Below are 16,072 nucleotides of genomic sequence, written 5' to 3'. Positions count from 1 at the left end.
TGGGCATATTCCTGCTTAATTCCTTCAGTGTACTCTTACGGTTGTGTTTATCATCAAAATGAAAAATGCATCTGTAGGTTGAACCTACGGATAGTGTACAAGTCCCCAGCCCCTGGTGCCAATATGTTCTAGAAGTTTTCTGCTTTGCAGAAAAGAATTTTCTGTGCCTCCTCATTCTCATACTGTGGGCTTTGGTTACCAACAACTTTGTTACCTTTCATGATTTTGTACAATTTGATCAATCCTCCCCCCTGCTTTCTCTCTCTGCATCGAACAGTCCCAGTCATTATTGCTCTTTCTGTAATATAGCTGTGACATCTCTCCACAGTGCCTTTCCCAACTTCTCTACATCCCTCTTGAGCCATGAAGACAAGAACTGATGCAGTAATCAATCTGAGGCTGCACCAGCCTTTATACAGCTGCCAAACAACTACCCCTGTCTTATTCTCAATATTCTTCCCAACAGTGTACAATGTTTTTTTGATTGCCACTGCACATAAAATCGATGAGACAATCTGAAAGAAGTGTTTTGGAGCTCTGAGCTGTAACTGCCAGTACTAAATTCAGCACAAGGGAAGCTTAGAAATCCAGCTGCTCTGCAGTGCAGCAGCATGTGAAAGCACATGGTCAGTTATTGACAGTCACTTCCCTCTGTGAAGTTCACCACTGTTAAATAGCTCCAAAAGCACAACCAACCTAGTTAACAATTATGTCTCAAAGGCAATTGTAAGTACCTTCAAAGAAGAAAAAATTAAGTGCATCATTTTAATTAGAAATACATGACACGTAGAGTTGTACTTGATGCCTCAGAAAACCAGTGGAAATTGTCAGCTTTCCAGAAAGTAACTATTTTTCATCTACCGATTCCTGGTATAGTTTAATGAGAAAAGGAATTGCATTTTCTTTTTATTGTTATCCCAAGTCTGGAGAATAAAATTAAACTTCATTAAATATTGGCTGGCAACATAAGTCACCAAGTAGAAGATTTATAAATATTATGAGATTTTCCCCTGGCAATGTTTTAGAAATACTTGTCCTCAGACAAAGTCTAAAATATTAATCATGTAAGCTGAATGCACCTTTTTTTTTTTTTGCAGTTACTCAAGTAATTTATAACCATAAGATTTGTCTGCTATTATGAAGCCTATTTAAATTTGAGAATCCTAATGATGACTTTAAAACTAACAGATCAGAGTCCAAGAACTGTACCCTTTATACTGTGGAACTGGTCAGTTGAAAATGACTCCTGCGATGCAGTAAAAAATTCCTTCCAATACTGTCCATGTGGGCACCCATGAACTTCTGTGTGTAGTAAGGACTCAAGCACACTAATCACAAGAAATTTTAGAAATTTCCTAATAATGGTACTGTTAACATAAACATAATATCGCATAGTAGCATCACCAGTTTGGATTGGAAGGGACTAGTTGAGGGTCGGCCTATTCTCCCAGGCAGCCAGAGACAGGACAACAGGACATAGTCATAAGCTGCTCCAGGTGAGGTTAAGGTTGGACCAGAAATTCAGAGGAATTTCTGTCCAACAGAAAGGTTGACTAGACTTTGGAATGGGTTGCTTATGAAGGTGGTGAAGTCACTGTCCCTGGAGGTGTTAAAGGAAAGACTGGACATGGCACTTTTGCCATGATCTAGTTTACATGGTAGTGTTTGATCATAGATTGGACTCGATGAGCTCAGAGCTCTTATCCAGCCTAGCTGATTCTGTGATCTTAAAGACCATCTTGTTCCAACCCACGCTGCTATGAGCAGGGATGCCTTTCACTAGACCAGGTTGCTCAGAGCCACATCCAGTCTGGCCTTGAACACTTCCAGGGAAGGGGCATCCACAGCTTCACTGGGCAGCCTGTTCCAGTATATTTTTCTAAAGTACCACCTGTCTCCCATTTTTACCTGCGCTGTATTTGGCAAACTCTGTAAATATCAGGCAAAATAAACACGCGCGCACAGAGCGCGCTGCGCGCCACGCACCGGCGCACGCGTCCCGCCAGGGGGCGCAGCGCGGCGGCGGCGGCGCGGCGGGCGGGGCGGGCGCGGGGCACGCCGGGAGCTGTCAGGGCGGCGCGGGGGTGCCGGTGGCGGTCGGGCTCTTCCGGCTCGGGGCGCTCAGGTAACGCCGCTCCCTCCGCTCTGTCCCCGGGATCCTGGTGCGGGCAGGCAGCGCGGCCCGGCGGCGGCTGCTGCTCCCCTCCCTCCTGCCCTCCCTCCCTCCCTGTCGCGGCGCCGGTGTTGGGGAGGGTCCGCCCCTGGAGCCGAGCCGAGCCGGCCCTCTGCGCTGCTCTGCCCTGCTCCGCTTCGCTCTGCCCTCCCCTCCCCGCCGGCACCGTCGTGGCGGGCGACGGCCGGGCCATGCCGGGCTGTGTGCGAGGGGCAGGTGCTGAGGAGTCCGAGGAGAGCGGTTATAGCCTGTTAATGGCGCTGCAGCAATTAACCTGTGGCACCTGTCCACCCTCCCCCTGCGGGCTCTGTCCTCCCGCAGCGCGGAGCGCACCCGGCTGGGTTTTGGGGTGCGGAGCCTCTCCCCGCAGCGCACCCCGGCAGGGCCTGGCTTCGCCCTTCGCGGTGCAGCTTCCTCAGGGAGATCTTCCCTCCTGGGAATGAGCTTGGCGTTGGGCTGCCGGGGCCGTCCTGCTTTGACCTTGGGTGTCCAGGGGGCTGCGGGCCCCTTTTGGGTCAGATTCGCTGTTGCTGGATTTATTGCGTGTGGTGTTTGGAAGGATACGTGGGACATACGGCTGTCCCTGGTTTGTGTGGTGCAGGGTTAAATTTCATCTGTTGATGCACACATAGCCTTAAATCTCGTGATGCCAGTTTGAAAAGCATAAATATATGACAGCTGCTGGTGTTAAGTGTTTTTTAGAAATAATATTTTCATACTTGTGACAATAACCAGAGAAGCCTAAACAATTTATCTCTTTAAGGGACCTAAAGTATGTTAGATATGAGGTGCAGGTTTTGATGAGCTTATTCTGGGTGACTCAACCCTTGTGTTTTTGTTGCTGATTGCAAGAACCCTTTCACTCCTGGATCTTCTTTCAATATGCAGCAACAGTGAAAGGGTTATGATTCTCAGGTTTACTGCAGAATGTTACTGATACCTGAATTCCAGCTGTAGGAGTGTGAAGAGTTGGGAAGACTGTATCTAAATAGTAACAGGCTAGATGTGGGTAGGTAATAAGGGGGCATGCTATAAGGTTGAATATCCTAGTCATTTTGTTTTGCTGCCAAGGTTTGGTCTGTGTTAAATACTTAGTCAGGCCTGGCTGTCAGGTTTTCTCTCTTTCTTTTTGTTTTTTTTTTTTGTTTGTTTTTTTAATGTTGGTACCTTTTCAAAAACAGGGTGGAATACAGTAGGCCTTTTGCTAATAGTGCGATGCCTAAATATTGTGATTATCCAAAATGTACAGTCATTTTCAATATAGTGTATATGAATGTTATTAGGTGGGGATGTCAGTTCAGAAACAGGCAGAATGTTTACAGCATAATTTGTGGTTTTGTTTTCATCAACACGAGAATTGGCACTTTCGGAAACTAAGCAGCCTGTAAATGAGATGGGAAGAGGCTGCATTTCTAGCTTACTGAATATCTTACTTTCCCAACTTGTTAGTAGCACCTGCGACTGTGGGTGTTTAAACAGTATCTTGCAAAGACCAGTTATCTTATGTCTTCCATTAGTGGAGTGGCTGTGCATTTGAGTGGATGGTTATGTTGTCAAGTTAGGCCATGCTTATCCTGCCAGTGCTTTTCCTGTGTAAAATTACTGGCACGCTAGGCTGACCGTTAGAAATGCTCATCTCAGGCACAGTGAGCTGTGTGGGTAAGATTGCAGTGTGGCTACGTGCCGTGGTTCAACCCCAACCAGCAGCCAAGCCCCATTCCCCCACCTGTGGGATGAGGGGAGGGTAAAATGTAGAAAACTCATGGGTAGAGATAAAGACGATTTAATAGGGAAAGCAAAAGCCACTCACACAAGTAAAGCAAAACAAAGAATGAATTCACTGCTTCCCATGGGCAGGCAGGTGTTCAGCCATGTCCAGGAGAGCAGAGCTCCATCACATGTAACGGTGACTTGGGAAGAAAACAAACACCATCACTACAAATGCCCCCACTTCCTCCTACTTTGTATGCTAAGCATGATGTCATGTAGTCTGGAATATCCCTGCAGTCAGTTTCGGTCACCTGTCCCAGCCCTGTCTCCTCCCAAACTCCCATGCACCTCCATCCTGCTCACCAGCATGGCAGTTCAAGATGTAGACAAGACCTTGGCTTGTGCAAGCCCTGCCCAGCAATAACAAAAACATCTCTGTATTATCAATCCTGTATTCAGCACAAATCCAAAACACAGCCCCCTAGCAGCCACTGTGAAGAAAATGAACTGTACTCCAGTGGTGTAAGTGGGCTCAGCCTGTAATCTCCTGTTATTTTTCTCTGAATAAAGGGAGAATGCTTCTGTGTGTTCATTGCTGGCTTAGTTCTCTTGGCCAGAGTTCCTGCTGTCCATCTTTAGTGTCTTCTTGCTTAGCTAAGAATAACTGCTTGGGCTGGACTGGCTGGCTGAAAATGCTTATTGTTATTCTTTTATTTTCTTCTTTTATTTTCCTTTTTATTTTTTTGTGCCTTTTATTTTGGTGAAGCTGTATTATATCAAATCTGCAGTGTGTAGAATAAAACCAAGAATATGAAGTATGTTGTTAAAAACCCTGTTTTGAGATGGAAAAGAGACTACCTAAATGATACCTGCTAAAGCATGAAATAGAAAAATGGAAGTAATTTGTCTGTATGCACATAAATTGTCTTCCAGATTAATAACCATGTTGCCCTGACTTGTAGCTGAAAAGGAGCTGAATGATAAATAGAAACACTAAGTGATATGTTTCCCTCTGAGAGGCTGGGGAGAAGAAATACTGCAGGATCAACCATTTTCTCCCAATAACTGAAACAAGATATGAAAAGAAAGCACCAAAGAGAATCTGTAAACAGTTTTACTAGTCAACACATTCCTATTTTTATCAGAAACTTGTAGTTTAATATAAGCATAAAAACGTTGTAAGTCAAAGAATGGTGCTTTGCCTATTTTGATTTTTAATTTGCAGAAATCAGAGGGAATTCAACCTTTTATTTGTGTCTTTTCTGGCTTACTACTGACGGTAAGGAGAGTGAACAAGTTTTGGTCCAGGCACTGTTTTCAGAATAGTCAGAAAAGGATTCTGTTTTACAAATTCCTTTGAAATCCATTTCTAGAACTGGGAAACCAGATGCATTGGGAAATGTAACCACAATCTAGATAATGTGCAGATATATGCATGGCATATGATACTATTTCAGAATTAAAATCAGAATAAAGTTATAGAAATTAGTTGAAACTTGAAATTAATTAATTACTAGTATCTTAGGCCTCAGGGCATAATAAAAAAGGTCAAAGTCTTGCCCAAATACATTAGGTTATCCAAGTAATGTAACAATAAGCATATGAAAGCTTCTGACATGCCTTTGTGAGAAGACATAGGATTGTTTGGAGACAGAATGTTAAACCCACCTGAAGCTAAATATTAGAACAATGAGTATGGATAAATGAAAGGTTATTGTGAGCAAAGAAAAAATGAATAAATTACCAGGACACCAATCTTTGTTGTTAATTTGGTAGATTCTGTGTTAACCTGTGTATCAGAATATTTGGAGAGAAGTCTCAATGTGAAGGCACGGCATTACCCTGGAAGCAAAGCTTCTCTCTCAGTGCAGAGTACTGCAAATGTGATGTAAGACAGAGAACCTCATGTAAGTCCTTTTTCTTTTTCTTTTTCTTTTTTTTTTTCTGTTCTGAGCTGAAAGGCATTCTGAAGTTGCAAAAAGCAAACTCTCCTTTAAAAAAAAGTGTAGTACAAATATAGCGTTAAATGAAGTGATGCTGGTTTCAGCTGATTTCATTGTTATATTTGCTGTGGCTTTTTTTGCTGTTGTCATTTATCTATTTCTTTATTTTAACTGTATAACATAATAATTTGACTTACTAATTTGACAAGAGTAAAAAATATGCAAGAAAGAAAAGAATACCTCAAGATAAGTCTCCTCTCAGTAAATGCTTGGAAAAGAAAAGCTAGCTAGTTAAAAAGGAATTCTTTTCAGAGAGGGTATAAGAACCATTTGAAGGCACAAGGCTGAAACATACAAAAGTGAAAATAAATTGCAGTTTATTTTAGGAAGCCTGTCCTGTTCCTGTGCTCAGGCTGCTGTAGAGAAGATAACTATTTGAAGCTCAAGTACTGCACAGCACAGAAGGCAGTGGTCCCAAGGCCCTGTGGGTGGGTGTGGGAGCTGGGCAGTTCTGCTGTGGGACTGGGAAAGCACAAAGCTCGCAGTGCTGACAGGTGGTGCAGGAGCCACGGGGAGAGTGTGGCTGCACTCACACCAGAACACACTCATTCTCTCTGTGATAGTGCTTTTTCCAGCCTGCTGGACTTGTGGTTACCATGGATGTGGCTATGTCAGGTAAATACCTTCCACATCCTGTTTACAGTAATCCAAACAGCCATATTTCTAATATTCAGTCTCAGGATCTCTTTATGAAGTTGGGAAAACTGCTGACAGTGTATGATGTGAAAGGTTTGATTGTGGTAGCTGAAGAAGGCCGTACCAGCCCAGCATGCAAGCCAACCTTTTTTTGAGCATGGCAACAGTTTCTTTTGGTGCAGGGAACAGGAGTTGATACACTATATACAATGTTACACTTAACTTCTGAATAAGGATTTTATGTTTATGTTTCTGTTTGGCTCAGCATTGTGAGAGTGACAGGTGAGTCCAGGAGGTTATATTTCACATTCTGGTGGAAGGTGTCCCTGCCCATGGCAGGGGGTTGGAGCTACATGCACGTTAAGGTCCCTTCTAATTCAAAACATTCTATGATTTCTAAAAAATTCTGAAATATTTGGTATTGTTCAGATGTCAGCTGGGAGAATGAAATGAAGATTATTTTTAAAATGTCTTTAGCTAAATTGTTTAAATTTCCTTGATGGATGCACTGCTGCCAAAATTTAAGTTGTGCATAAAGATGGTAACTCTGTGAGCTGAGATGAAATAAAGTTTAAGGAGGAAACACTCTGAACACATGTCAAACGAGTGCATGGTAAATTCTAGGTGTACTTCTTTTTCTTCAAATGTGTAATTGAATCTGAGGGAAAGAGTGACAAGTTGTAGATTTAGATTGACAAATTGGATGTTCAAATATAGTGGTCAACAAAGAGAAGAAGGGGACCAAAAAGTACTTGAAAGTGAGTGTTGAAGGATAACAACAAATTCAAGGAAACATTTTCCCATTTTTCTCTATTCTGACTTAAATTACCATCTGTTTTTCAGTAAGACATGTTAGATGTTTTGTATAATTTAGAATAAGAAGCAAGGCTATCTGGAGCTTTGTTGATTTTGATGTGTAAAATGAATGCTGATTAAGCTATAATTTATTACATAGATAATTCAGCAATTATTTGTTCTATGAAAGGAAAAAATATGGGGAAATTATATGTTAGTTAATGGTTCTCCTGAATTATAAGAAAGATTCAAGTCATCATTTTTCATTTATTGAGTGACTTAGGTTCAGATCTGTGAAATCTGAACACTTGATTTGATCTCATGAAGAATGATAATTTAAAAGTAGAGACTCTAGTGTAAGATTCTGGCATTTATGAAATGCAAAAGTACTTAACTCTAGAAAAGATAATGTCTGTTATACTTTGCCAGAAACAGTAAGGTAGTCCTGAACAGTATGCTGGCAATAGTGCTCAAGGGCTGAAAGAAAAGGAATCAATAGTGTTGTGTTGGTGGGTCTGGAATCAAAATCAAAATTTCAGTCCAGTATATCAAACTGTTTTGTAGTTCACCTGTTACATATCGAGAAGTTGTAATAAAATAGCATTGAGTAGAGGGGTTAAAATGTCACCCTAAACTCAGTTTTTAAGAAGCAATTGGAAAACATATGTATTTGTCAATGACAGTGAGAAGTCTTTGGTCACTTTCTTCTCCGCTCTGACAGATAGATGTAGATTTGATATTGTTTTTGTTTTGGAAGAATTATGCTTTAAAGCACATTCATTTAGGGTTTGTTTGTAATTATAAACTTGTCTTCTTAAATAGTAAATAAAGCAGTTGAATCCTTAGAAGGCTTATTGTATGTTCCTTACGAATTTTTAAGCTTGTTACTTGTTTCTCTTTATAAATTTCTGTCTGGTGTAAGTCACACTTTGGAATACCGTATGACAGGAATAGCAAAAAGAACATTTTACATACCTGATGTACTTCCATCAGACTGTGTTCAGTGGTAGACTTAGGTTTATTCCAGTCTTTTTTTTTTTCTTTTTTTTTTTTTTTTTGTGAAGAACATGCAAGAGAAGTAAAATGTACTCAGTTTCTTTTTACAGAGTTTTTTACATCAATTTGATTTTTTTGTATAATAAGTAATAAACTTGTTTTGTTACTTCCTAACTAAGGACAGTGCACAGTTGGGTACCTAATCTAACCTCTGTAGTACAAGCTACAGATTTTCTCTCATTTAGTTCTTGCTTGGTATGAAAATAACTCCCAGGAAAACCCCTTGTGTTAATTTAGAAGTTGTCAGTATGGGTAATTCACAGATTATTATGGGGATTTGATTTAATTTAGTTTTATTGCAGAAAGAAATTTGAACACCTAAAGCAATGCTGTCTTTTGTGTGGAAAAATATAACACGCTGTTTCCACGTGTGAATATGACTAAGTTGAAAACTGTACTGGGAATTTACTAATCACAGTATTAAATCTTACCAAGTGTTGCAGACTGTTGCAGGATACTAATGGCATAATGGCTAATTGTAATTAATAATACTGCCAGGTGGGGTTCCTTAGTTTTGTTTGTTTGTGTAGTCTGGGGGGGAATTCTTCTTTCATTATTGTACTGAATAGCAGTTGGCCAAAATAAGAAACTCAAATGGCTCTTACTCTTCAGAAGACATTAGAGATGCCTGTTTGAAAAATTCTGAATAAGATGACTCTGTGGAATGTCAATCTGGAATTAGAGTAATTATCTGTAATTGGAAAATCTTTATCTGTGGTTGCAGAAGAATGTATGTATTTCCTACATTTGAATTTTATCTGAAGAGTCTAGTTTGGGATTTGCAGTACTTATTTTGCTATTCATGTTGTTAAATGCTTCTTAGGGGAAGCAAAGCATAATAAATTACCAAATGATAAGGCTTCTGTTTTCCATGTATTCAAATCCGTGTTTGTATTGAGTCTATTTAAATACAAATGTTTTTCTGCAGTTGCCAGCCTAGTATGTGGGCACTATACACAGTTTAAAAAGCAGCAGTAGTGCAGTGAAATTGGAATTTTTTCTCATTCCTTTTTAATCGTCTACTAGTTCTTTTACTGTGCATCCCATAGCCATGCCTGAAATGATAAACAGTTTTAAAAAGGCCTTGAAATACTGCATTGCGAAGCAGCAGCCCTGAGGAGTTCAAAGGGAGCAAGCTTGTGAGCTCAGATTCTTACAGTACTTGGAACAAATCTTGAGATGCCTTGAAGTGACTTGATGTATGCAGATTTGTGCTCCTCAATCAGCCACTGGATCTGTACTGATATTTCAGTATTGCAGGTTGGTGTGAAGCACACAAATAGAGCAATTATCTGAGGCTTGAAAAATGTAAGAGTAGAATAGTAGCAAATCAAACCTGAAAAGGAGTTTTGGGGTAAAACAGATGAGAGAGCATATGAATCAAGTCTTGTGATTAAATCAGAACCTTGTGATTAAATCAGAACAGAGTCTACATAAAAGCTGCTTTTTTGGAATTGATTTGTTGAAGCTACCATTCTTCTCCACGTTTCTTTGGCTAAAAAATTTAGAGCCTCCTAAACAGGTGAATTGTTTGTGTTGATGTGAGACAGAAGGCTCTTAGTTATACAAGTTACAAAGGATGAGTATTTGCTGTGGAAACACAGCAGTTGCAGTGCTGTTTTAACATGAATCAGAGGAAAACCAATATCACGTCATTGGTGAAGGGAATTGAAGGCTGCTCTGGAGCACACCACACACAACCCCCAGCCGAAGAACATCCACAGCCCCAGACACCTTCTTTCCTTGTCAGTCATGTGCAAAGACTCCACAGGCATACAGGTGTACCCAAAATCATGTGATATCTGTATTTTAATCCCTGCTAGAAGGTGAAGTAGAAGGTAGTAAGTGTCAAGACCAACTTCTGCAATCACCTATGATTTAAATATAGTTATATGAAATTATTTGAAAGTTTTTAGTACGTCTTAAGTAGTTTCTTCCTCACTGATAATAAGCTTTCTGCTGGGGCAGAAGGCATTTTAACTTTTTGACATCCATTTAAAAAGTCATGGCTATCTATCACATCAGTGATTTCCTATGCCAGACTCACAAGAGTGGCTTAACCTTCAATCTGGGAAGCTTGGCTCATCTCATCTGGTATACAAAAAGCAGAAAAAAAAAAAGCAAAAGATGGTAATCTTCATATCTTTGTTTAAAAAGAGAAACAAATAAAGAACATTCCAAGTAAAGTTGGCCCTCCAGCCAAATGCTGATTGTGTAATGACAAGATAAATGTTTTATTCTATGGGCTGTTTGATGGTGCAGCAGAAAATGCTATTTTTCTTTTTTTTTTCTTTTTTTTTTATCGATCAAATTTTATTACTTATCTCATTTTTTCAAAGTAGTAAACCATGAAAGAATAAAGGTCTGATACTTATAAGGAGATAGACATTACCAAGCTTTAATATTGTATTGAAATACTAGCTGTAAAATTAAATATTGTTAAATCTGCATTTTTATTATAGATGAAAGGAACACAAAAGTATTGATAAGAATACATGATAGAAAAGATTAAAAACTACATTTTGGAATATCTTCAGACTAAACAAAAAGTAAATTACAGTAAACCAGTTTACATTTATGTATGAGAACTAGTAACAATGGGCATTCCTGTAATTTTAGTGATTGTAGAATAAAAGTAGTCCCAGGTTTATAAAAATAATGCATAACATTTACACAGTATCCTCTATGGGTGCCTCACTTATTATGCCTACTCATGATTTGTTTAAAACTGAGATTTCATTGTGGGAAAAACTGTGCAAGACATTCTTTGCATAAATTTTTACATGAAACTTTTTTTTTAAGATAGAAAAATGAGACCATAACCATAGAGTAGTAAGAAAACAGAGTGTTTTCTCTATACAAAACTTCATAATGATTAAATTTGCACAGCCAATGTGGTAGAGTTGTCTAAAAGCACAGTTGTTCAAAGCTGTTAAAATGTTTTGTTTTTAAAATTAATAGATTGTTCTGATCTTAGTTTTTAAATCTGAAAGGAAGCTACCTGGTTAACCCTGTGTTCTGCCTGGGTTTGTTTAACCTTTGATAATCCTTTATCGGACCACTCTCAGCTTTCAGGTCTTTCAAGCACTTGAGGAAGGCAGAGCCCTGTCTTCTGCTCGGCCATAAATGGTTGCATTTATCCTTTGGCTGGATAAAAAGGATTCTGATGCTTTCTTCACTCAGAATTATTTCCTGTGTCAAATTCTTTCTCCATCCATTGTGCCTGGAAAAATAGGAACTATGCAGCTTTTATATGTTGATTTTCTTCTTTTTGAGTGGTAATTCTTAATTTTACTTTTAGAGATTAGACTTTGGTGGTTGTGCAACTGTCTCTTTGAGAAATCTGTTGGCGTTTTACAGATTTTTCAGAGCAAACCTGATCTTTTTTGGGATTTAATCCAAAGATGGTTATTATTAAACAAAACCACATGAAATGGGTTTTTTTAAAAATTAAAAGTGATCTAAGTGCTTTACACCAGTGGGATAGTGTGAAATCTATCTGAATTCAACACTCAGAACGTAGGTTTTAAGTAATGGTCTGCATTTCTGTTCTGTCTTGAAGACAGTCTGTCGTTACTAGTCTGACATCAGAACCAAGAGTGCAGAAGGCTTGTAATTTTTGGCCTTTTTATTCACTCCTTCCATCCAGCTCTTTCTTTCATTTTGTCTGTCACTTTCTTGTTTTCCTTTGTTCTTGTAACTTTCCTTATCATACCTGGAAGACAGTCTGCTGAATGAAGCTTTATACTGGTTCCATGGTTTGTTTGGTTTTTTCAGTCATGCTTCAGACTGCACTTCTGCATGCAATTTTCTTTCTATTTCCCTTTAATCGAGACAGAACAGCGTCTGTTGAGTGTGAAGTCTCTTCTGAAGCCAAGTACAAAAGAGATCCCAAAAGGTCTCCCCCAATACCCTCATTAAATGGGCACCAAATCTGCCTTTTTCATAGATGTGCTACATTAGGATTTCTCATTGACTTGTATTTGCTTGAGGGGAAAGTAACCTTAAAAACACATTTCTTTTAAAAGGTTATTGAATCTCTGTTACTTAAAACAGTAGTCTATGACCTATAAAATAAAGGGTGATGTTTCTGGAACTAGAATATCTTAATTACTTTGTGTAGTCAACCACATGATGAAAATAAATTGACCAAATTGCAAAAGCCTAAGATTACAGAACATTGGTAAACATGTACTTTTGTTGTGCCTGAGTGGCAATAATATGAAAACAAAATAGAGTTGCATCACTGGATTAGGATTAGCAAGCCTTGTAAAAGAAAGTGTTGATGCACAGATATCCTCTTGGATAGTGTGTAACTGTTGTGCATATCCTTCAGTCTTGTCTTCTGCTTGGAAGTGATTCAGAAAGATAGGTGTCTTCTGTTTGCAGAAAGGCTGGTGTGTTGAAAGGTGGGGATTTCTGCTGATGGACCCAGAGGAAGCAAAAAAGAAAAGAAAAATCCCTTTGTTGCATTGTTTAGAACAAGGGGTACTTTTTGGGAGAGTTTATACATTAATTTTCTAGGGATTTTTGTTTGGCTTGTGATGTTGTTATTTGTTTGGATATTTTAATAGGACTTGATGTTGGACATTCATTAAGTATTCATTAATATTTGTTTGCAGTATGTTAGCTTTTATTCAGGATTTTTGTAACCTGATTGCAGATTGGTGATTTTTTTGGGTGTTTTTTTTGTTTGGCTTGGTTTGTTTTTTAATGTCTTTGAAGAAACTGTAGTACTTTTTATAAAGAATTGTTTTACAATGTGTCTTGGGAACAATGGTTTCAGGGTTTTTTTTCCTTTTATATTTTGAATAGGTAATGTCTGTACATGAATTGCAAGCTAGTCTCTAGTGGGGACACCGTGGGAGGATGAACACGGAGGAGTCGGAGCTGCTGACTGATTCCAAGTACAGAAACTATGTAGCAGCTGTTGACAAAGCACTGAAGAACTTTGAATATTCCAGTGAATGGGCAGATTTGATATCAGCGCTTGGGAAGCTAAACAAGGTATACCTGACAGGTGATCTTGGAAAAGATTCAGGAATTGCAAAAGGTACTGGAGTAGCAGTACAGAAGTGCAAGGTTCGAGCCATCTAATACTCTTGCAAATATTTCAGCAGTCTGAGCCAAATGTTGGCTGTGTGCAAGGAGCAAACAAATCAAGCAAGTGCCTAAGAGCTAGACTTGAACCCTTTGTGATTGTACGCAAAGCGGGAAGTTATTTACATTTCTAATGGAAATAAATGCAACACTTCTTTTATTACTAATATTTACTTCTAATATCATTCAATGTTATAGAAGTAGAATAAAAAATAGTTATGGGTATAGATATCAGCAGTAGTTTTATGAAGCATGAGTTCTAAAATGAGGCTCAAATCATTCACTGACCAGAGAATGTTATCGCTCTGATTCATCTAACAGTTAAGTTTGATGTGCAATATCATTGTTATTTTTAATAGCAGTTTACAAATGAATACAGGTCTCCTGATATCCGTAAAAATCTTGTTTTAGTCAGTCATGTGTATTTCGTGGGAGCTCTACCCATCAAAATGACACCACAGTTGAAAATGGCATAATTATTTTTTATAAACTCTCATTTCTTTTTTTCTGATTGTAGCAGTTCTTGTTGCATGTTTGTGCAATGTGAGGGCACGTATGGAAGAAAAAAAACTCTAAAAATGTAAATGTAGCTCTGTTTTCTAGTCCTAAAGTGATTACTTTGAGCTAGTGATAATGGATTTTGTCAAATGAAAATGGCATTTTTTTGTCCTCAAAAGGATGAGTAAATGACAAATGGACATGCTGTAGGCAAGAAGCCCATTGCAAGTGAAGTTTTAAATGCCTTGGCAATTTCACCTATGGCAAGTGTACAGGTGAAAAGCACAGCTAAGAGAAAGCTCTGTGGTACATTTAAATAGGATTGTTTTTCCTTCTTGTGTTGTAACCTAGGTATGTGTGGTGACTTACTGAACATGCTCAGAAAGTCATCTATAGAATGTGTGTTTGGTGTTTAACTTGTTCTGTGCTGATTTCCCAGGTGCTACAGAACAACGCCAAGTACCAGGTAGTACCCAAAAAGCTGACGATAGGCAAGCGCTTGGCACAATGTCTTCATCCAGCTCTGCCGGGAGGGGTTCATCGGAAGGCACTTGAAACATATGAGATCATTTTCAAAATCATTGGACCCAAGCGCTTGGCCAAAGATCTTTTCCTCTACAGGTACAATATTTTAAACAACTCCGTTCCAGATGCATAGTTGAGATGCTTTTGGTTTCCTGCGTTTTATATTAGCAGTGTTACTTTGTTATATATTTATAGTAAGAATTGATCAATTTATTTCCCTCTTGTTACTGGTGCTTGTCTAGTACTCTTCTTCGCAATATTGTATACTGGAAGATAAACAGATCACCTAAATTTTTGTTAGGAACTGACTTTAGTGCAAGAAAACCTGGAATATGTTATTTTCTCATTGAAACAAACAAAGTTTTCTGCCTGTATGTATAGTAAGTGAAATGTTAACACTTCATTGTCTTCACATTACATTTTTCTATTTTAAGTGGTGTTTGAAAAGAAGTTGAGTGCAGTTTGTTGCAAGAAACTTTACCATCAAATCAACAGAACTGAAAGATTTTTCTGTTTTGTTAGAAAGGGGGGCAAGTAAAAGCTTCTGTCAGTCTCTAGAACTGATGACAATGAAAAGGAAGAATAACCTTGAAAAGTTAAGTGTAGTCAACACATACTGATTCCTAAATCTCCATTAGATTTCTAGTTGGGTGGGGTGGGCAAGGCATTAAGTTATTTATTATATAATGCATAGAGGGGTGTAGGCGTATGTGTGTACACACAGGTTTCATAATCTTTGCCTATTCCTGGAGATTAAAGTGTCATCAGTTTGAGAAATAGTGGGATAAAATAGAATTCTGTTTAGGTAGAAATGGTGTGTATTAATGCTTGGAAATAAATTGTATGCCTTAATATCAGCTCTTCTGTCTTGCACTCTCAAGATGTTTATGTATAGTTACGTTGAGGGGGGGGAGTGTTTCGGTTCTGTGTTTCCACATGTTTAAAAGATACTGTGAAGTCATAGCTCATGTTTTTTTGCTTGTACAGTGGTTCAGTAGCTGCAAGATCTCATTAACAGAAAGTTCTAGGACAGTGGAAAATGCTACCTTGTATAATCTAACCAAAAGCTATAGTTACTGCTGCTTGGGCAAAGACAGACATTCGCATTGAGACATTATCAAAGATTCCAGTATTTGTCATGAAAGCAGAATGCCAGTGTCTGAACATCAGATCTTGAAGTATGAGTAATAGCCTTACAAAGAAACACTGTGGGCTAGTGGGCTGCTTACTGAACAAAAAGACATTTTCTGTAGAAAAAATAAGCCAATTGACAATGGTAAAGGACTAGTTCTGCTAGACAGACAAAGGCAAAAATAATTTTAACCAAAAGTTTTGTATTTTGGAAAGAGTTTTGTGGGGTTTTTTTCTCTAACATGGACAACATATCTGCATAGATTTTTTTTTCCTTTTAATAGTAGATTTTTAGGTGTACATTTTAAAAACATTTTCTTAAAATTACCTTTTTTACTGTTCTTTGATTTTCTTCTTCAAATGTCAGGGTCTTCTAGCCTGAGTCATCAAAGATTTTGAAAATTGGAGTTGTGTTCACATAAGTTTTATTATTGGTGCAGTTTGT

The 16,072-nt window shown here is 38.5% G+C and overlaps 1 protein-coding gene across 8 annotated transcripts in view; it reads left to right on the top strand.

Moving 5' to 3' along the window:
* The first annotated feature begins 2,046 nt into the window (after positions 1 to 2,046).
* Positions 2,047 to 16,072, top strand: part of DOP1A (DOP1 leucine zipper like protein A) — a 60,818-nt gene continuing 46,792 nt past the window's right edge. For 7 of the 8 annotated variants that reach the window (XR_014851023.1, XM_085056421.1, XM_085056418.1 and 4 more), the window contains exons 1-4: positions 2,048 to 2,125; positions 5,660 to 5,790; positions 13,189 to 13,380; positions 14,411 to 14,592. Coding sequence is in view for 7 of the 8 variants with exons in the window: in XM_085056421.1 (XP_084912547.1) it covers positions 13,243 to 13,380; positions 14,411 to 14,592 (320 nt within the window). In the remaining variant the exon portion in view is untranslated. Of the gene's footprint in view, positions 2,126 to 5,659; positions 5,791 to 13,188; positions 13,381 to 14,410; positions 14,593 to 16,072 lie in introns of all 8 variants that reach the window. The other variant, XM_085056416.1, reaches the window with a different exon arrangement.

This window comes from Lichenostomus cassidix, chromosome 3 (genome assembly GCF_008360975.1).
Source record: "Lichenostomus cassidix isolate B80296 chromosome 3, HeHo_3.0, whole genome shotgun sequence".
Taxonomy (NCBI): Eukaryota; Metazoa; Chordata; class Aves; order Passeriformes; family Meliphagidae; genus Lichenostomus; species Lichenostomus cassidix.
Note: the sequence above shows the minus strand (reverse complement) of the source record. Positions and strands in the feature narration are given on the sequence as shown.